Here is a 23346-nt window from a genome sequence, read left to right as displayed (position 1 = left end):
TCATTTTCTTTTTCGATTTTGTTTCTATTTGGGCTTTTTTCCCCCTTTCAGAATCTGCTGGTAGTAATGTCCAAGTATTATAATGATTCCAAGGCTAAGTAAAGAGTCTGTAATACTTACAGAATCACTAGCTAAAGACCATTGAGTGTCTCAGTACATGCTGTCTGATTTTTCTCTTGTTGCCTAAACAGATGGCTGTGAATAAATAAATATTTAAAATATCTGTATCTAGGTCAGAGTATCTTTATCACTGAATGCCCACATTGCATGATTATCAGCTTCTGTGAACCAAATAAAGCATCATCTTTTATCTTTGTGTTAACTCAGAGTTAAAACTAGTAGCAGACTCAGTATGGAGGTAGTGATTTTCTTTGTAAATATGAGGTCTTAGCAGACTTTCTTCATTATCCCAATGCTTAGGCAAAATAGTGATATGTGTGCATTATTGAATTCTGTATATTTTTTTTGTTTACTTGTCATGATTTTTTCAAGACAAGAAACACTTCTCAAATCTTAGAATTTAAGTTATCAGAACATCAACAGTCCTATAAAATAAAATGTGTAAAATTTTTTAATTGGGCAGTTGATGCAGAGCAATTATATGGTTTCTTTGTGGAAAGGCTCATGCCCATAAATTAGTGAAAGTCCTGATTAGGAAACTCTAATTTCTTTTCAGCCCACATGGACAGTAATGGTGCTGGGGTCTGTTCAAATCCAAATACACCAACAAAAACCTCATTCTTAACTGTGCAAGAGCATTTGCATTACTTTTCCAAGTGTCCTGTTCAAAAAATATCAATTCAACTCTGTAGATCAAAATATCCAAGAAAATATTGAAGACTACATTTTAATTTGGTCTAGAATAAATTTTGAACTGTTAATTTATTTTTTAGTTTTCTTTAGTAATGGTAATATTAAGTAGAAGATGCATGTCACATGACATTTGAGACATACACTGGCAAGGTTAATCAAGTTCACTGTTAATAAAAGGTTTTTCACAAATAGTTTTTCTGAAAGGTTAATGGCAGTCAAGTAGGAAAGATGGTTGGTAGGGAAGCAGTCATTGGCTGAAATTGCATTGTACAGCTGCACATCATTTATATCACATTATTTTTATTAAATAAATTCTTTCTTGATAGAGATTTCCTCAATAATACATGTGTATTTAATTCTTCAGATGTCTTATTATTTGCAGTATTGGCAATGTACAGTGAAAATTTGATCTATGTACATGTACTGAATGGAGTGGATTTATGTTAGCTCTTCCCATTGTGTACATTTTGACTAGCTTGAATATTATATGAACTTCCTTTCCTGTTTATTTTCAGGTGTTATTGTAGGTTTTACTTGGGATTTGGTGTTGGAAGTCCCTGAGTAAAATGAATCATGAGAGGCATTTTAACCAGTACTGAAAACTCAAAACTGCATATATATTTTTTTTTCCCAAACTTGAATGTAAGGAAAGGCCATATTAAATTCTCAGATTGATTATTTTGGAAACTGCCTAAGGTTCCATCCAGGGAAAAAACAAACAAAAAAAAAAAAAAAAAAAACAACAAAAAAAAACAAAAAACAAAAAAACAACAAAAAAAAAAACAAAACAAAAACAAAAAAAAAAAAAAAAAACCAAAAAAAAACCAAACCAAACCAAACCAAAACAAAAATATATATATATAATTATGTTTTAAAATTGTATAGTTTTCAGTGTTGTTTTTTGGCAAATTTGAATTATTTTTAAAATTAATAATAACTCCAGATTTTGTGTTGCTTTTAATATTTTTATGGTAACCATATTTTATGAATCAGTATATAGTAATTTTAATTACTGAGTAAAAGCAATTAGTGCAAATAATATCTTAAAAATCAATATTGGAATCAAATAAACTGGTTTAAGACTTTATAAAAATATTTCTGAGAACAAAGTATCTCACTATCTGAGATTGTACATGATTTTTTTGACCTTTTTAGGTAGTACCAAAATTCTGACTGAGGTCCTATATCTCATGTACTGAAAGTACTCAGGCACAGTCTTTGAAAACATTGATTTGATTGGATTTTTTTTTTTTCAGCTGAAACTAGTGTAGAATATTTGACTGTTGACTGACCTTGCTCTTTACCTGCATTTTTATTTGTTTTTAACAATAACAACACACTACAGAGAGTGATATGCTAATTGCTTTCTCTGTTCATCCAAAGACCTTCCATCCTAATTTCAATATTTATATGTTTATAAAACTGCTGCTTACTCTCACCCCAAAAAAAACTGTTAAAAAAATTAGCAGTCAGTAAGACTTTTGACTAAAAGTAATTTTAGCATATGTTTGAGCTATTTGTGGGCTCTGTATTGCCAGAAAACTGAGTGATCAGCTTGGCCAGTTGTCTGAGAGACAATCTTGTGCTCTGCTAGAGCAAAATCAATACAAAAAGCCTGTGAGGCCTGATGGTGCATTGGGAGGAGCTGTTTGAACACCTCATGTGGGTTTGGGACCTGTGCAGCTTTTATAAATCTACTTGCTGAAGGCAAATTGAAAGTAAAAATGGTTTCAGTTTGGTTGCTGAGTTTTGTCATAAAATGTGCTGAAAACATGTCTAATGCATTCTACAAGAGAAATAATTTCGAAAGTAGGTGCCTTTTCTCCCTCTTTATTTCAGCCATACAGATTTTCTCTCTCGACATCCTTTCCCATATGTTTCAATTGATTTTTTATTGCACATATGCTAAACAAAATTCTCCATATATTTGCCAAAACTAGTGATTTTTTTTTTTTTTTGGGCTTTGTGTATGTTGCCTGGGAAAAGGAGTGAGTTTGGAAGAGCAGGATATAGGAAATGAGTTTTTAAAATTTGTGGTTTGCAGAGTTGTGTGAGAAATCCACAGGATTTCACTACCACGGTCTGGGTCATCTGCCTGCATAGCCATTTGTGTGATATGTGATAGGGATTTTATGGCATGCAGAGAAAAAGAGAGTTTTAAAATATCATTTTATTGATCTCTTTTATGAATCTTAATTAATCCTCTGTATAATCTATGGACAAGGGAGAGAAAATATCTTAAATCAAAAGCTAAATGGCACAGCCTCCTCTGAAGTAGAGGAGTGATGACATTTTCTTTATTTTTACAGCTGTGTCTTTCTTGCTGTGAAACAGGAGGCAGGAGGTTTATCAAAAGATCCAGCAGTAGCTTAAGAAAGCTCCACACATCCTGCCCTTTAATTAAATCTGTTTTTTGCCTCCTGTATGATGTGGAAGCAGTTTACTTCCATCACAGTCTTATCTTTCAGAAGTTAAGTTGAGTTGAATTCATATCCAAAAGTGGTTGCAGTCATGAACTGAGTATGACTGCTCTGTTTTGGCCTGACTTGGAATTTGTTGATTCTTCCACTCTCCCATATTTAGTTGCTAATCTTGGTTCACAAACTTGGGAAACTTTGGGAATCTCCAGGCTGTTTGTGTTCAGTGCACTGTGGCTCCTTAGCGCTGCAGACACTTTTATTCTTTTCCCAGTCTGCTCCTTTCAAGCAACTCCACCTGTGTGAAGATAAGCACAGGAGCAAATCCTGCAGGCCTGAGAGGCACCAGGTCTGTCTGGAGCAAAACTCCCTTTTTTAGAGTCAGAGGTAAGAGCAGCAGGGACAGTGATGTGAAAACTGCTGGTATTTGCATCTACTACACCCATTACCTGCCTGCTGCTTTCTTCATTGACGACCAAAGTTGAGCACTAGGACTTCCCTGTCCTCTTCCAGCCATGCTCCTGGATGCCATTAGTTGCTTCCAGAAAACCATTTTTGTCCATTACTGTGTTATCTCGACAGTTTAGATCCAAGTCCTTTATTCCATGTGGCTGATGTTGAAAGTTTTTAGCTCGGCTGCCTGGCAGTAGTCAGGGTTACCTGACAGGGGCATCTGCAAACGAGCTTTCAGCTCAGCAGGGCTCAGCCTTGGCTATGTGTCACACAAGGTAGCTGTAAAGGAAAAACAAGCATTGCTGCCACACAGAATGAAAAAATACTTTGGATTTCATGTTGCAGAGAGAAAAGCAAGTACTTAGGTACGTGTACCATCATTTTAGTCATTAAATGAAGAGAAATTTGTAGTGCTGTGGGCATATATATGTAGTTTCATGTTGATGTTACTGTGAATTAGAAAGCTGCAGGGAAGCTAACAAAGCAGTAATAAAATAGTCACATAGAGGAACTATCAGTTTGAGCACTGTGAAAGTGGAGAGCATTAATTTCAGCAGGTCTGTATTCATCTATGCACAAGCTGATCTCATTTCTTGGCCATAGGGTATCTGACTTTGTGTGTAGAGTAATGCAGGTGTGTGCCAGGGGCTTCAGCACAGCACCTCCTGGCAGCATTAGTACCTTTTTCACCTTAAGTTGCACATTAACCAGATTTTTTTCTGGTGTACAGTTTGTCTTTTGGACTAATATACACTGGTTACATTACAGCCTTGTAAGTAATTTTAAAAGAGAAAAAATATTTTAATAGGAAGCACAATGCCATCTTTTTCTGACCTGCTAAAATATAAAAACATTCATTTATTCAGATGTATTTCTGTTCTGTGCTGTTCAGGCATACACAAAAAGCAATAGTTTGTCAAGTAAGATAGCATGATGTTTCTGAACAGTAGTTTTTAACTCTGGTAATTTCATAGTCTTTCTAAAATGACCAGATAAACTGAGGAGCATTGGCTTCATGCAGATTCAAGGAAGAGGGCAGCACAACCTGAAGATGTGTCTGAATGCAGTTTGATTTAACCTCTGGTAGTGGCTGTTTGTAACTTGACTACTGCAAAAGGGATTTTTCAAAGGTTCTTTCTGTGACCAGAGTTGAGCCAATTTTCACAGTTGGAATCCTGCTAAATGTCAGATCCTTGCTCTAAAGCAAGATACTGCTTGAACACTTTGACAAGATGGTCCCCACTTTCCTTATTATGGACAAAGCAGTGTGTTGTCTATTGTCTATCATGGTTTCTTCAGAAGCAAGGGAATGTTTTGGCTGGAATCGTTAAAGCAGAAACTTGGAGTAGAAAACTTCAGTCTGTCTTTCAGGACACTTATATAAGAAACTGAAATCCTCTTAATAAGAATTGTTGGTCAGCTTGCATTTTGAGGATGCTGCCACTCCATCTCCAAAGGTGATTGCCCTTTTCAGAGTGAGAAAAAAATAAAGACAATGTCAAGCATTAAGGAATAAAAATATTTTTTAATTAATAGCTAGCTGTCTGATGGTGGTAAGTTTATTTTTAGAAACCTGTTTTAATGTAACACCATTGGGAAAAAAAGAGATAATTATCTGTCTTTATTTTTTTTCGAAGTAACTTTTTATTCACCCAAGTGTAGTCGCTCGTAAGAACTAATTTTTCTTATGAAGCTTTAAAAATCATAATCATCTTTGCAGAAAGAAAACCTGTCTTTCTCATGCTTTTGCTCAGTTGGGAATGCTCCTGCTGAATTACCTAGCCCTCAAAAGGGGAGTCAATGTCTTTACCTAGGTTTTACAAGATTCCAATGCCTAGGTGTGGCATTAAGGGGAAACATTTGTTTGTCAGGACTTCTGATGTATCTGATTTACTGAAAACAGGTCTCTGGTGTCTGTAGAGTTGTTCTGTAGTGAGGTCCCCCTCTGCTGAAATACAGTAAGAGGGGTTTAAGTGACATGGGAGCATCTCTAGTGTTGTTCTGTAAGTGAATATTGATGGGATAGTACAATTACTATTGCAGCAAGCTGAAAAGTTTTTTGTTAAATGAAATTTCTATGTACCCTCTTTTTCAATAATCTCTAATGATGTAATTTTTTTAAAAAAATGACTTTATATTTAAGAGTTGGAAACGTTGTATGTGATGCCCATGTAAATGTGAATTATTCTTAAAAAAAAAAACAAAAAAAAAACCCCTTTTTTACAAAGCCTCTATTATAAATCCTTTCAAATTAGTGGTTTCTTTTAACCAAATTTCAGTTGCAGTACTGAGAAGATCTGAATAGCTGTTCTGCTTTGTTACATTTTTACTAATTTCTATGCAGTGTCATGCTTTTCTAGTTTTTATTTAACAGTTTGAAAATTATTCCAGTGGTTGTCATAACTTGAAATCTGCAGATATGTTAGATATGGATCTGATCCTCAAATATGGAATTAAGGAAAAGGGTACATTTGATGTTAATGATTGTCACTTCTCCCCATTCATGTGATGGGCTATATCAAGTAAAAAAGTGGACATAACTCAAAAATTCCAAATACTGCTTATATTTGCAGAATTTTAACAATCTTTCCGTTGTTTTCACTTCATAGGCAGTAGATAAATAAATTATGATTGAGTGCACATTCATAATCACTTAAATGCCTTGTTTGTAAAGTTGTTTTTTCCTGTATTTTTTGAGTTTGGAATAAAAACAGGTAAAATGATGTTGCCTGGAATGAGATATCAAGGTTACTGTTTTTCTGATCATCATTTCATTTTGCATAATGCAAAAATAATAACATTGACAGTTTTACTTCTCATTGGGAAATGTGAATGACCTACCAGTCGTTATTACCTTGGCTCTTTTCTGCTTTTCACCTCTTCAGCTTCTTTCCATACTTTACAAAACATCATTACATACAAACAGAAAACTCATTACAATTTACAAGTGTTTCAGGAAGAAGACTGAAGTCTTAAAATAAGTAAGTAGGGAAATCACATTTTAAGTTTTAAAATAAATAAGTAGGGAAATCACATTTTAAGTACTCAAGTACAAAGAGATGATGGAAAACAATGCAAAATTAAGAAGAAAAAAAAAAGCTAAGATTTTTAAAACTGGGTTACATATTCATTAACCTGAATGATCATATTTCTTTTTAAATGAAAAAATAGCTAAATATCAGTCTTTAAGTAAAATCTCTTCTTACTTCTTCAAAGGAGTTAATAATGAAGGCAGTCATTTAAGTTGTGTATTGACCCAAGGAAGGGCTTTAGCTTTGTTCCATTCTCCTACACTCTCCTTTGTGCAGAAATCAAAATTCAGTCATTGAAATTACCTTCAAACAGATATTTTCAAGCAATTGCCTGTCATATATATTGTTATATATTATATATATAATAGATTTTTATTATATTATATATAATTATTATATATATATTAATATATATATTATATATTATGGGATATATTATTAAAATAATTTTGACCTTCTCTTAGCCAAAAAGAAAAGCAAAATTGGTTTCATATTGGACTGGCTTTCATACTGAGAAAACAAAAATAATTAGAAAAGTATGTGGTTAAAATACAAAGGAAAATATAAATCTTCTCAGTGACAAGTTCAATAAGCAGTCTCTTCTTTTGAGAAATGGAAGAATACTAACTTATATGTGTATTCTGAAAAGTTGAAACATTTTCTTTCATGTAAAACAGTCTTGCCATTTATGCTCACAGTCAAGTTAGGAGGAGGTTTATTGACAGGCTTAGTGGGAGAACCCTTCCAGTCTGGCACATGATCCAGCTTCTACTCTCTGATATAAACTTGAGCCTCTTTTGGGGATGCCATCAGGTTTTGTTCTCTTTCTTTCTGGTAGCCTGGCTCAGTTTCTGCAAAGATCTTGTAAGCTGCCAGATTGCACAGGTGGCAGATTCCATGTTCTGTTATCATTTCTGGACTAGCACTGAAACACTTTTCATCCTGTTTCTAAATATGGCCAGATTTGCATCAAACACATTGCTCTAATTAACCTGTAAGCACTGGATAGTGCATTTTTAATTTTTGTTTGGTTTTGATTTTGTTTCTTTTTTGTTTTTGTTTTTTTTTTTTTAATTGGAATTTTAATATTCATGAATGCTTTGGTTTAAAAAGCATTGGATTTAACTGGGGAGCACTGTAAAAGGAGGTGGTGTTACATATTTGGCGTGATGCACTCAGAGTAGCAGTCTTAGTGAAAAAAACACTGAAAAACCTTAGTTTATTGTAATGAATAATTTGCCAAACTAACTCTATGTTCATTAGCTGGAGATCTGATTTAATTGAAGAACCAGTTTTTGCCAGTTTGCATCACTTATCATTTTAAGTTTTCTTTTAGTCAAGAGTGATTCAGGTATCCTTAAACCTTAGCTATATACCAAATGCACTGGGGTTTTTTCAGCATGTCACAATCTGTGTTCAGCCCTAGGGACAGAAAGAACCCTCTGTAGTAACTCTGCCCTGGTTTGGCAATTATTCAGGTAAGATGGCAAGATGTGGCTGATCTTTTCCAGATGTGTCACTCTTTTTTCCCCTTAACCACCCCATGCATTGGGCTGAAGCTCCACTTCACCTCCCCTCCCTCTTCACTGCCCTTAAAAGTAGGCAGGTGAAAAATTAGTTGGGGAGTCTCATTCCTGTTGAGAGCCAGCTGTTCTGTTGAGGTGAAGACATGTGTCCTTCCCCTTTACCTCCCTGATAGAAGTCAGATGTTTAGTCCTGACTGTTCTGTAGGTATGAAAATATTAGAAGTTCACAAATTGGATATGCCTTAATGTGAGCAGTTGGGCAATACTGGGAGAAAAGAGCTTTGTGAGTGAAATAATACCATTCTTAGAAGGCATAGTCACACAGTTTTCTTCCAGGTACCTATATATGCCTATACAGGAACACATGGCACCCAAGAGCAAATATTTCTAAGCCAATCTGTCATTCCAGTTTTCTGATTCATGGAGAAATTATTTTAGCTGCTCTTTTTATAAAGAAACAATACCCCTTCTGTATAGCCTGAGTATTGAAAATGCAAGGGAGCACTTGTTGCCCTTCAGAAACCCTGACTGCTCTGACTATGTGGTGGCCATTATATTTCTTTTGCTGAGTGTTTCACTGATTTTAAGATGAAAATTAGTTTTTCTTTTTCTTTAGCTACATGGCTTGCTATAAAGCTAAAGTTCAGTGTGTTTCTCATGGTTGGATTTATTTTTGTTCTCTGTCCAAGCTGGATAATGGAGATGAGCAAGCAGCCCAGATCAGACGTGAACTAGACGGACGGCTACAACTGGCAGAACAAATGGCAAGGGTAAGTGACTGCTTCCTTCTACCAAGAACATACCTTCATGTGAGATTGGGTGGGATGATCCATAATGTGTGTTTCTGGTTCTAAAATTGAGCAGAAGATTGTTTGAAAACAATCTGGCAGGTGCATTTCTTTCTGCTCTGAAGAATGTCTGACAGCTGGGGTTGGGAGAAAGCAAAACCTGGTTTTGGAAAGAAATATCCTGTGTGATCCAACATTGCCTTCAACAGCAAGTCCAATTTTCCTCATTTTTTTACATTAGATGGAAAAAGCATCTTTGCCAGAGTAAAGATCTTTTAACACCATAACAGTGTGTTTTATTTATCTTCTGTGTGGGCACATTATTATTTGAATGATCCTCACAGGATATAGTAGTTTAAAAAACACTGCTAAGGGTCTGGGGTTTTTTGCTTGACAACCCTGTGCCTTGGCCTGTGTTTTTAGTCTCTAAATATAAATTACTTGGTTTTATTTTTAGTTTTTTTTTTTTTTTAAATGTAATTTACTGGCTCTGTCATGCTGTGATGAGCCAGTCCACACAACTTGCTGCAGGAATTTTTGGTCACAGTCAACTTGCTTGGTCTTTGTTATTGAAACAAAATCAAAGGTTTTAATGTAAAACATTTTATGATAGGCCTTATAACACATAATGATAAAAATTGTCTGGTTTAGGAGCAGAGTGCCTATGACTTTGCTGAGAATATATTGGGATTGGTGTTTGTTTGTCATTTATATGTAAAACATATATTTTAGAATAATTTTCATTTTTGTTTAATCTTGAATGACACTCTCCTAAGCATCCAGTATTCAATATTTGGAGAAACTGTGGATAAAATTACCTATGTATGAGTTCATATATGCACTTTATGTGTACATATGTTTCTTCTTTTTGTTTATTGTTATAAACACCATATTTAAATGCTATAATCTCACTTCTACAGTGGGAAAAAAAATTAAGTTATCTCTAATGTTCAAGAGAGAGGTTATTATTTAAAATAAACCATTGCATAGTAAGTACACATTACTTTAAAAATGAATGACCCATTATTAAAAATAAAGGTAAACAGTGATAGGCATTTCTTCTCATGGTTTTAGTTTATTAGGTTTATATTAGAAGCATGAATGGGACTGACTTATTTTTGGTAGCATGGGAAATAGATGAAGTAACAAAATTACCAGTGGGCAGATAATTTTATAATGTCAGTTTATAAATTATTAAAGGTATCATTAAAGGTGTATTATTAATTACTATGCTTACAACATAAGTAGAAATAAGTAAATGGAAGTAAGAATAAGTAAGTAGAAATACCTAATGTGTGGTTCTTCAGCTTGGATTTATGATTAAATGATTAGGGGAGATGTGCAAGGTTCCATTTTTACTTTGTTTCTTCTTTCCAAGATTAACTGTACTGTATTTTTGAGTCAGGATTAGCCTTTTGATTGCTGTTTTGAAGACTTAAAAATAGATAGACACTGAAATTCTGAATTATATTTTTATTTATTGTCTCTTAACTGAAAGCACGTGATCTATATGTATGATATATGATCTATAATGTGATCTATAATATGGGAAATTTTTTTTTCTGCCCTGACTTTTAAACTATATTTTCCAAGGAAAGAAAATTCCCACAATTTGTAACAAGGGAAATGGAGAACATGTACATAGAAGAGTTGAGGTCTTCAGTGAATTTGCTGATGGCAAATTTGGAAAGTCTGCCAGTGTCTAAAGGTGGGCCAGAATTCAAACTGCAGAAGTTAAAGAGATCACAGAATTCTGCCTTCTTGGACATAGGAGATGAAAATGAAGTTCAGCTGTCAAAGTCTGATGTGGTTCTCTCCTTCACATTAGAGGTAAGCACAAATTTCACAGAAAACTTGGTGATGGTTTAAATTGCTGGAATATCTGCCTTGATACTCTTTTGTTATTAGTCTTGGTAATTTTAAAATGTTATGTTAAAGAAGCAAATTACACTTTGTATCTTTGGTAATTAGGATTTAGAATATGGCTGTGAGATGCATTTTCCTCTTCCAGCAGAGTTGCATTTGGGCCCACACAGTAGTGTGGGAAGTTTAATCTCCCACACAAATGTAACTTTAAAAGAATTCCAGTTTATGAAATAGCTATGTATAATTTTAAATGTTATAAAGAAATACTGTTATTATCTGGAATGCATTCATACAATTTTATAAACAAATGGAATTTTCTCACTAGAAGCATTTAGAGCAAACACAGTGATTTTCTTTATTGGTGATCATAGCAGTTCAGTTTTTTATACATTTCTGCATTTTCCTCAAGAATCTGTCTTGTATTTTCTGAGATTATGCAGGAAGTCTGGCCTGTAGGGTTGCAGTCCTAATCTGTATAGATCTCAATTTACTTCAAGAGGAAGCCACAAATACATTAGGTTATTTAAACAATTCTGATGACAGAATAGAATCACAGAATGGCTTGGATTGGAAGTGACCTTAAAGATCATCTGGTTCCATCCCCCTGCCATGGCCACCTTCCACTAGACAGGATTGATTAAAGCCCTCTCCAGCCTGGCCTCATAACTCAGGTCCAATTCTGCAAATCTGCATACCAAGAAATGCTTATCTTGCTTTCAATAATAGTGGAATCAAAATATTGCCACAGTGTGCATTGTGTATTTGTTGGTCAGAAGGTGCCACACTGTGTTATGCACTTTAAGTGGCATTAGTTTGTTTAAGACAGCAGGTAATGATACACAATAAATATTTCAATTGATAAAGAGTGCAAAATAAATAGAAATTGTTTATCTTTTAAATATTTTTTCTCAAGTGAAATGAGTATGTTTTTTTTCATGTGTTGAAAAGTCAGATAATTTTTTCTCATTTCATCATTGAAGATACAGAATAAAAAAACATCAAATATGGACAATGAAGACATTTCAATTCTTTGTATAAAAGAGAATTTACTTATCCCACTATATGCAATTTTAATATTACTAACTATTAATGTAAAAGCCCAAAAATCAGCTTTCAAACAGCAGTAAGATCCATCATTCTATAAGCCAAAAAGTTTTAGTTCATCAAGCATGTAAAACTGGAGTGCAGTCCTTAGTGTTGAAGTATAGAAGATGAAGTATTTATAACTCTTGTGCTGAATCCTGTGTGCCTCCATCACGTGTGCCATTTCTGCCTCAAGGGGAATACCAAGCCTGGAATGGTCCATAAATAGCATTTATAGGAGTAGGTCTGAATAATCTAAAAAGTGCCAAAAAAGTTTGGCTATAATGTTTCTGTACTTCAAGAAAGTGTGCTTGGTGGTAGATATAAGAGGAAGAAAAGCTCTCTCTGTCCTTCTAGAGAGAGCTATTATGTACTAGAAATTGTGTGATATTTAGGGGAAAAGCACGGTAAAAGTTTGAAACAATCATGAAATTAAAAATGACAGGAGATATAATTTCTGGTAAATTTATAGCAGCTTTGCCTTGTGTACAGCCTTTCCTCTATTCCACCAGATATGTGGACTATTAGGTCTGGTGAACTAATTTTTTTTTTCCTTTTTCCCCATCAGCAATAAAGAGGTTTGCTTCAAGATAACTAATCTACAGTTCATCCCATGCAAGGCAAAGAATGAAAGTATTAAAGTGTGATAGTTTTTAGTAGGGCAGATTTTCATTTTAGACATGATAGTAACCACATAAGTTTGCTCTCTTGCCAAACAGTATGTGCATATTTTGCTCTTGGGAAGAAAAATCTCAAAAGATATAAGGGCAAGAGGAAGCAGTTGATCTGATATTAATGAAAACTGAAATATGGAAGATGTGATCTTTTTCTATGCAAATGGCCAAATAGGAAATGTTGATTGCATTTCCTAGAAGACATTTTTTGGAAATGTGAGGTCAATGCACACAATTTCACATGTCTTGAATAACACAAACATATCTATTTTGCATCTTGTGGGGACTCAGTTGCAGGGTAACCAGCAGAATCCCTTTTGAGGGCTGCTGAACTAGGACATGAATGAATAGGAAATCTGTATTGGATAGGATAGAGTGGAAGAACCCCAACAGTTCTAGATGGGGGTAAAGTGTCCAGGGTTCTTGCTATCACTGTGTATTGTTATTATAAATAGTAGAATTTGCTAGGGATTTTAACAGTGTTCCAGCAGAAATGAGCTTTACTGACTAAGGTCAGAGGCATTCTTGAACATTGCTGCAAGCAAAAGCCACTGTTTTTACAAGTTGAATAAATATGTTTAAATATCTTATTTGTCGAAAGTTAAAAAAAATAATTTAAAACATAATAGTAGGAGAAGACTTATTTATATTCTTCAGCTGTTAGACAGTTTAAAAATAGACAAGCATTTAGGAAGCTGTTTATCAGCTAATGAGTTAATACACCCACTAGTGACAGTTTCCCTTGGAAGGAATTAAATGCAACTTTTTTCCAGTGTTGGAATCCAGAATTGTTAACAAAGAAAAATGTACTGTGCAATTAAGTTGGAAACTCAGGAAAAGAAGTATCAATGTAAAAATGAGTAAACACAAAGCCAGTATTCAGCAAGGACATTGTATATTCGGTATGTGGAAAGACCATGTAGGCAGTATTACCTAGAAGGATCTTTAGTGCTGTCTAACTACTAGAATTCCTGAACAATAGATGGAAAAGAGGGATGACTTAATCATTCTCCCTGAATTGCTGTTATTATTTATAAACCATAATAGGCATTACTGATAATTTATGGGTAATATAAATAGGTCTAAATGATCAATGACTGTCATCTCACTGTAATATTTACAAACTAGCAATTTTGCAAGACATGTAACTATTAATAACATTCTAGGAGTTTAAAAGTACAAAGGATTTTATAGCTGGGGGCGAAGTCTGGTTTCATTTACTTGAATTGGAGCAAAGTGGCACACGTGCAAAGTTTAATAGCAAAATATTTTAGTAGTTGCTTGCTGACCTAAGAAACCAATTGCCCCTAATGAGACCAAAAGTAGTCCTAACTTCTGACATCTTTAAAACAAATTAAACAAATGTTTGTTTACATGTAAGGTTCAGTTGAGGGCAGCTTCTCTTGATAAGAGAACATTTTTCCCAGCTTCTTTGCATGGGCCTAAATGGAACTGGCAAGAAAAGCAACTTTTCCAAAGAAAGCAGGGGAGCCTGACTGTCTTCTCAAGTCTTCTGAATTAAAAACATCTGAAATGCAAAAATTCCAATAAGTTCACACTGTGACAAGATTTATAAAAGGCAGAGAGCATTTAAAGTAGAGCTGCATTTGGCTTTTCTGAGCTAGTGTGGAGTAGTCCAGAGGAGGTGAAAATCTATAGGATCTGCCAAGCTCATAATTTCCCTGGTGAGGAGCACTTGCATGGCACAGCTGGTAGTGGTGGCTTTTTCTGTTTCTCTACTCCCTCTTCCCCATATGCATACTGAACCTGACTGCAAGTACTGCACTGGGAGAAGGAGAGGATGTGCATAGTGGGGAAGAGGTGTAACTGTAATTTTACAGTGCTGTGACCTCCCTCTTCCTCAGCACAACACCAAATCCCTTCTGAGGTTCAAGGGTTGCAACCTCCAGAGAAACAGCCACCATCATTTACCTTTCTAGATATGATCAAAGTATTTCTGTGTTTACCATCAGACTTAGTAACCTATTTGCTCTATAAATATTCACTTAGATGACTTATTAAGAGATACAGTTTCTTGTGTATAAAAGTTTAAAATTATATTCTGGCATTAGTCTCAAATTGCACTATTGGCATTTAAGTTATGATTGGAGTGAGTTTTTGGTCACTGTCCAAGTAGAAAGAAAGCAAAAATTTTAATTCCTTCTAGATGATGTCGAAAGTGGAAAAAGAAGATAAGATCAAAACTTTTCTCTGTCTTAAGATTTGATTTGAGTGACTGAACTTCAGGATTTTGGGGAATTTTCCCTTTTTTTTTCCTTTTTTTAAAAATATCCATGGGGCTTAGTACTGCATTAATTGTGCTGTGTAATTTTTCCTGAAGGATAAACTATTTGCTTTCTTTTCCTCAGATTGTTATAATGGAGGTACAAGGTTTAAAGTCAGTTGCTCCCAACCGGATTGTGTACTGCACCATGGAAGTGGAAGGGGGTGAAAAGCTTCAGACAGACCAAGCAGAAGCTTCCAGGCCACAGTAAGCCTTTCTGCTCTTGCTGCATCAGTATCTATTTTCTGTCATGGGAGAACTCATCTGATTTCCTTTGCAATTTTTACAATTAGCTTAGTGTTAGGTTATGTGAATTTTCTCCTGAGTAATCTCAATTTCTTTCTGAGAAGGTAAAATGCAAATAATACGTATTTAGGGTGAAGCAAGTACCAAGTGTGGATGCTGCCCAAATGAAAATCGTTGAATGTACAGATGAGGGAAAGAGCTAGAGACTGCATCCTCCAAAAATACAGACCTCCAATAGGTGTTAGTCTGAGGTGATTTTTTATATTGTAGGTTAATGTGTGTGTAGGTGGCCTTGTGGAGTGTAACTTGTACAGTTGGAGGGAAATCAATACTCAGTAATCAGTCTTGACAAAGCTTGCTCACCTGCTGAGCCTATTTCATTTTAAATTATAGCAACCACTTCTTTCAATTAATTTTTGATGGAGGCAGTCAGAAAACTTACTTGGAGAGAGATAACATCATGCCATCTGTAGTTGAACCAGTTAGTGTAGCAGAGAGTAAGAAATTAAATTGGTTGATTTCTTTGACCTACACACTGTCTTCAGACACTTTTCACTCTGTTAAAATGTCATTTGGAATCTTTTGTAGATATCTTTTCAGACAGTATGTTGGGGTTTTAGTGGCACCATGGTGTGCCATGTGAAATACAATTTAAAAATTGCAGTTGTTACAATGTCTGATAAAACATCTTCTATGCAATTGGGATGGTAGTTTCTAGTCCATTCAGACCACAAAGACAGAATTTTTTTGGGCAAAATTCAAAGCACAATTTTGTCTGTCTCTTCTACGATTGGGAATAGAAGGAGATCTAATTTGGTGGGCTTTCCTCTAGCTGTGGCAACTTTCCTTGGCAAATAAGCCAGCAGCATATTCAAGCACCTTTGCAGAACACTAAGTATGTGGGACAAGATGTGAAATTCATTTGTCACAGTCCCTGGCTGTGTTCCTTCTCCAGGGTATTGGAATACTTTTTCTTATCATTTCCATGTACTACCTGAGGGCCTTCTAAAAAGGAATGATGATAAAAAGACACACAGATGTGCACATTGAAGCAAGGTCATAAGTGGGTATTCAACATCACCTGCTTGTTTTTTGATCTTTGGGTGTGTTTTCTGGTGGTACAGGGAGAGACCCACTAGGCTTTTTGATGGAGGGCACATCCCCAAAATGTCCTTTTTCTTACAGTTGCTCTCATATTGTTTTCTGCAACACGTGCCTGCAGCCTTTACCTGCTGACAAAGCCAAGGTTCTTGTTTCTTCTGATGGTGTATTCCCCCTTCTTCCTCACCCTTGAACTCACTGGGGTCTCTCTTAAATACCTGGTTAAGCCCTGATATTGTTGGTATGAGTCTTTTAATCACCTAGAATATACAAGTTTCTGAATTTTGGACATGTTTTTCTTCCTTCCAGAAAGCAGTCTATGGACATTAAGGGTTTTGTTTTCTCTAGCTATTTACAGTTATGGTGAGCAAAACATGATAGGGATGGTTCACAATCAGTTCATGGCTTACTTATTTCATACTGCAGGTTAAGGTAAAGGTTGTAAAATCAATCAGAAGTATATAGATGTAAGTATGATCAAGTAAGAAGTATCAAGAAATTAATTGGTTTTCCTACTAACAAAAGTGGAAGCTTTGTGAAAAGGAAGTTCCAGAAAGGATGGAACCAATGCAAGAACAACTGAAGTGTTTCTAGGAAAAGGTGCAATGTTAGGACCTGCTCCAAGCTTGTAAACTGATTTAATGAACTTCAGGCTCAAAAGGTATGAGCTATTTCATCTAAATGGTGGTTTAAAAACCAAAGTAATTTGTTTGGAAATAATTGTGTATCTTTCGAAGATGAATTTTAGAGAAATGCCCTGAACTGTAGTGTGGAAGCACAGGAAAGGGAGTTACAGGTGCTGTTAACCTGCTGTCCTGTAAAACAGTGTAGCTTAGAGGGGAAAGGATTATAGAGCTCTGAATAGTATCTAGTTCTTGTGCTCCTCTGAGTTGTGCTCTTTTCTGTTTCTGGCAAGAGTGATTAGGAGACATTGGCATGCAGTATGATTATGGGTATTTAGAGACACAGGTTTTGAGCACAGATAGAGACCTCTTTTGAGGCAATGAGGGAGGATATTAAATTAGACAAGCATGAAATTAGCAAATTACGAGCAAACAGAAAGAAGATGGAGGAAGCTGCCTATGAAAAGGGACATGCTTTCTTCCATAGTTTAGTTTTTCTGTTAGAGCCAAATCAGGTTTTCTTGGCAGTAGCAATATTGCTTTTATTGATTGGTGGTGGAGACAACTAAGAGGGCTTAGCAGAATTTAATCAGAAATTATGCTGGTGGAAGAGCACTGGTGGGCAAGCACAGCCAGACCACCTCTTTCCTGATACAGAAAAAACAGCTGTCAGATGCCTGAGGCTGCTGCCTGCCTGCTTTGCCTGCTGCTGGAGCTGGCTTCTTACTGGTGTAATTTTTGGTACTGTCTTTCTGATATGAAGGAAAAGTATCAGTGAGGCTGGAGGAGATCATAACTTCAGGTTTTATGTAGGATGTGCAGCTAGAAAAGGGTACCAAAGCTCTCATACTAAGCATAGAATGAGACAGTGATGAAAAGTGAATGATTACCACCAGCCTGCTGTGGGAGACTGCTGGCAGGAGCTCCAAATCATGTGCTTGTCACACACATTTTTCTGTAGTCAGTTTATCATTTTGAGCTGGTAGCTGCATTTGTGGAAAAAAAAAAAAATCAAAACAAACAAAACCCACTAACAGCATAAAGAATTATTCGTGGCTATTTTTTCATCTGTGAAACATCAGTGTGTGCAATGCAATGCTACTACTCAGTCAGAAAATTCAGAAGCTCTGATAGTGAAAAGGACAAAATAAGATGTTTTGAATGTTTCAAAATGCCACTGCAAGCCAGTGTGATCCTAGAGGAGAGATTAATGGAAACATGAGTCAAGTGCACACTTAATTCACCATTTATCCACTATTCCAAAACGCTGAATATTTTCTCTAGTATTTTTATACATGTGTATAAGTATTCATCTAAATCCCTGAGTGCCACCTTAAGACTAATATGAAAACTAGAAACAATATTAGTTCTTAAAGAGAAGATGCCTGATTGGAGTCCCTGGAAGGAGACCATAGTTTTCATAATAAATATTTTCTGGTTTGTTAATGCATTTAACCCCTGCTTTCTCTCTCTTTGAATAATAACTTTGTGAGTTTAAGTGCTTAATTTTCTTCAGCAAGCTAAATGAAGTACTGCTTATATGTATCTTACTAAGTAACTAATGATCATTCTAAAATGCAATTGCTATAGAATAATGCAGTTTTACTGAGCTTATGTCTTGGACAGTTTTACAAACAGATCAGTTACACAGCTTCACATGCAAATCCTATAAAATTTTTATAACTGCCTGTGAAATATTTCTTCATTCCTTCCAACTGTTTCCTGCCTTTTAGCCCTGCTGAAAATCCCTCCAAGGTAGCCTGTGACCTTTCCTACCAGAGATCAGAAAGCAGAGCCCTCAGAGGGCCCTTTTAGTTGTGGAGCTTTGCATAACTTTGTTGCTGTGATGCCACAGGGGGTCATCTGCAGAAATCCAGTGCTAATTTCATTTTTCAAACATTACTGAAGTGGCCTTGGTTTTAGTCTTGTGGAGTCTGGTATCCACATTTGTTTCTTATCCTTGACTTTTATTCATTCGGAATATTAAATAATGTGATTTCTTGTAAGTGTCATGTTTTAGGCATCCAAAATCGTGCCTAAAAAGTGGGAACATACTATCATTTAGTACTACACATGACTTTTTCTTGTCACATACTTATACAATAGGAAAATATCAGATCTTGATGATGAGAAAACTTTAATAGAGACAGGATATTCTTCATGAAAACAAGACAAATAAGATTATCATATTTTACTGCCAGTGATTGTAGAATCTTATTAAAAGGGCTATTATATGTTAGAAGTATGGGAAGAATGCATGATTAAAATCTGACTAGAGGAGGCAGGGAACCTCAGTCAGTACTGCACAAATAAATTAAATGCTGCTCACATTATTTTTATGCCATGTTCTACTATCATTAATTCCATAAAATGTTTGAAGTATGATAACTTCTGCATATATTAACTAAAGATTGCATAGAAAAACTTCCATAGAGGTGTTTGAGAGACATAATTATGCTCATGGATACAATGCTGAAAACTTGGTAAAGGTGGGCATGATCCTTTAATAGTAGTTTGGAATTTGAGGGGGGCAAGTGGGAATCATGACAGGAAGCAAAGTGTGTCTGCTCTCATAAATTCAGCTTGACTGAGTTGTATAATGATTGTTATCATTTTCTCTAAGATTCATCTTTATATCTCTAAAGGATAAATTCCATCATTGTGTTTATCTTGTCATATGCCAGTATGTCTTTCTTTTTGGAGCAATTGAAAAAATAGGGTAGAAGAAACAATCTTCCAAAAAATTGGAATACCATATATGTTTGTTATTCAGCTGTTAAGAGGGGAAAAAAAGAAATTAACAGTATCAAATTATTTGATGTTTCCTTGGTTCTGCAAAGGAAATGTTGGAGAAGAAAAAGAATACACATTTATACCAGTGTGTCTTCTGGATTAATGATGGAAAAGTTTCACAAAAGAAATATGGATTCAGGTGAAAATACACTTGATGCCTTGGTTCTCTGATGTCATTGATTACTATTTTATATTCTAAAAGAAGTTTTTCATCTCTCCTATTGCAGAGAAATATATAGAGAAACAATATTAAAAAACATTTAAAACTCCACTGGATAAAAACCTGAGCAACCTAATTTTAACTGTTCTTGCTCTGCACAGGAATTGAACCAGGTGACCTCTAGAGGTTCCTTTCAACCTAAATTTTATAGTGATTCTATTATTAACTCCCAAAATATTCTAGGTCTGTCTATCTAAGGGACTTGTGAAAGCCACTACCATTAGAAGGGAATATTGTATTTTCAAATAAAGAAGTGTAGTGTGGAAGAAATTGGGATGAGAGGAGATAATTAAGGTTGGTTGTATTCCCTGCTTTATTTGGGTAGTTAACAATAAACATAATCCTTATGTCACCAAGGTATATATTAGGGTATATAAAATATATGATACATATGGCATTTAGAGAATGGATTAACTCTCCTCATCTAGAGGCACCACTGGAAAGAACAGTTGTTTATCTGTCTTCTTTTAAAATGTAATATTATATTACATGTCTCTTTCAAGACTGATACCAGCTTTATTTCACAGTGCATTTTGGAAATCTTTGGGTTTGAAGATGCATGTCTCACCCATGCCTTTCACTATAACAAAGAGCTTGGAGGAAGGCTGTTTACACACTGCTTAATGCACAATTTTAATCTGTTTCCATTCTCATTCCCACCTCATCCTCAACAGATGCCACTAGCATCTTGCAGACAGATTAAAGCTTTCTATAACATTGTGCTAAAGCATTGTGCAGTTGTGTGATCCAACTTAAAACTGGAAGGCCTTTGGCTGTGAATATCATGGTGAAGCCAAAGCTAATTAAATATTGCTTATAAGCAAAATGGTTTTGATCAGACTAAGCCTTATTCTAATATATCCACCTGGTCTCTGGCTGGGTCAAACTGGAGTCAAAGGCAGCTGTAAAGGCATCTAGAGGGATGTGGTCTGTCAGAGAAAAGGTGGGGTTGAGAGGGATTACCTCAGATTTTACCTTCCATCTCCTCCTGGAATACTTAAGTAGAGTAAATTTGAAATTTGTGTTTCAGAGTGGTCTGCACCTGTCTTATCTTGGAAAAGTTTAATTATTGTTTGTGGGCAATAGTTGACATGAAAACAATTCCTTTAGATTCTTCTTAAATTTTGATATGACCTAAATGTCCAATCTTACATTTTAAACATATCTTATTCTTGTATCTTGATTTGAAGAGACCTTTCAAAATTATGTGTCTTGTAAGCAGTATGACACAGCTGCATTCAAATTAATTGCTAAACATTTTACTAGATATAGTGTTTGAACTGGAATGCATTTTACAGCCTAATTTAGTTTAGGGTTGTTGTTTTGGGTAAAGAGAAATCTTGAGAAAAAGGATTTGAAAGAAAGAAGTTTCTGCTTTTGGATCCTGTTCAGTCTAAGAATACTTTATACATCCCAAATGCTCATGACACTCAGAAAACTATTTTTCACCCCACTATGGGCAGACTCTTCTTTGCTGTCACTGTGTTAGTATGTGCATTGATCCTCAGAGGTGTCAAGAGGTCCAGTACTTTTAGAATATAGAACAGTCCACTGGACAGATGAAGAAAATATATTTATAGATCCTGAAATTTCTTAGCAACTATACATCATTTAAGGTGTGATTCTACACGTTAATGTGCCTATTTGAAAGCAATACCAGTGGACTGAGAGTAGGAGGACAGCAAAAACAAAGGCAGGGTAGTGTGGACAGCTGATAAGAGCAGTACTAGTCAGAAGGAGCAAAAAAGGGTTTCAGATTAAAATATACCAACTGGTCTTATGCCAGCTGGAATACTGACATTTCCTTATTTGATTCCTGGCTCTTTCCTGACAGACTCTGCAGGCCCAGGTGGGTCAGCCTAGTTTGTGATTTGTTTTCCCACATCTTTAGACTTAACATGACAGCATCTACCTGCTTCATCAAAGTGCTGTGAGTTTATAAATGTTTCTAAAACGTTTTGAATGTTTAAAGTGTCACAGAAACATGGAGTAAATAGGAGTTGAAACTTTTGACAGTTTGTGATGGATTCATAATTATCTTTTTCAAGGAAAAAAAGTGAAATAAATACACATATAGAAATTTTAAGAGCATAAATCACTATGTCTTGCTCTTGTGCCCATCACCTCTCTCCAGGTGGGTTTGAACCTTGGTAGGAAACAGGAGGTAATGCCTCTCATGAATTGTTCACTTGATATGTACCAGCACCTGGCAGTGTGCCAGGCTAGATACATACCCATGAAAATTTTCACCCTGGCTTGTCTTAGTTGCCTGTGTTGAAATTGAGATGGGAAAGCAAGACTAATAATTTATTCATACCATTTTATGTTTGTAATGACAATACTTGTCATAATACCACTCTGTACTGTTAGAGTGCACTTTTCTTCTTTTCAGTGTAGGAAGCCTAAATGAGTGTTTTTACTTAGTTGCTTATTATGCACTGAACCCCTCTTCTGGTTTGCCTTTTTGATTTCTATTAGATACTTTTTGTTTGATAGAAAAACTAGTCGCACTTTTGTTGTGATTTTTTTACAAGTGATTTTTCATGTATTAATAATTTTTATGCTTATAATAAATACATGATTGTGCATAGATCATTATTAGCTCTCAGATAAATAGCAATTTAGAGCTCTGTTAATTCCTTCATTCAAAACAGTTGTTATTTTACCAAAAGCAAATCCTGGGAAAAAAATCTGCATATTAACAGATTATTCTTTTTTCCTTTCATAATAGTCTAGTTGTATAAAGGAGCTTTACAGATTAGCATATCCATCAAAACAGTGTATCCTTGCTGTTGCTGAAATAACAATTTGGAACTTTCTTTTCCTTGAGAAAAAAGTTCCAAGAAGAAATTCCCAGTGTTTTATAACAATCACCCTCAAACTCTGTAATTTTGCTGCTGAATCCACTAAAAGAAAAAATTACCCAAACATTTACTTTTTTTTGAGTGACTACACTAGATAGTGACTCAACAAGGCATCAATTAAATTAAATTAGTGAAATTAAATGGTAGACTGCTTAGTGTGTGCAGCTGCAGATGCTGAACACACATTTTCTGGAAGGGAAGTGCTGAAGAGATGGTTTGTTAGTCTGCATTTCAAACCATTAGTGTGCCAGGTCAAAAGTTCCCATATAGACAGAAATAAACAATAAATGGTAAAAGACAGTGGTGTAGATTCCACTTAGGTGGAATCAAAGGTGACCTTTAAAAGTAATTGAGTGACTTTCCATGCTTAGACCAAGACTTACCTTTCTGTTGTACTTTCCCTTCCTCCTGTCATTGACCTCTGTAGAAAAATTTATTTTTCTCCTATCTACATTTTGTAGCTTTAGGAACACTTTGATGGGAACCTCAGGGTTAAAACCATTACCATTGTCATGTTCCTTCAAGAGCTGGCAGCCCATAGATAGTAGCTAAATAAAGTATTT

The 23346-nt window shown here is 35.2% G+C and overlaps 1 protein-coding gene across 6 annotated transcripts in view; it reads left to right on the top strand.

The window, feature by feature from the left end:
- The window catches only part of CADPS2 (calcium dependent secretion activator 2), a 274255-nt gene that overhangs the window by 100683 nt on the left and 150226 nt on the right, over nucleotides 1-23346 (top strand). For all 6 annotated transcript variants that reach the window (XM_056481832.1, XM_056481831.1, XM_056481828.1 and 3 more), the window contains exons 4-6: nucleotides 8931-9011; nucleotides 10623-10859; nucleotides 15022-15143. In XM_056481832.1, the coding sequence (XP_056337807.1) occupies nucleotides 8931-9011; nucleotides 10623-10859; nucleotides 15022-15143 (440 nt within the window). The remainder of the gene's footprint in view (nucleotides 1-8930; nucleotides 9012-10622; nucleotides 10860-15021; nucleotides 15144-23346) is intronic.

Source organism: Oenanthe melanoleuca, chromosome 1A, assembly GCF_029582105.1.
Source record: "Oenanthe melanoleuca isolate GR-GAL-2019-014 chromosome 1A, OMel1.0, whole genome shotgun sequence".
NCBI lineage: Eukaryota > Metazoa > Chordata > Aves > Passeriformes > Muscicapidae > Oenanthe > Oenanthe melanoleuca.
Note: the sequence above shows the minus strand (reverse complement) of the source record. Positions and strands in the feature narration are given on the sequence as shown.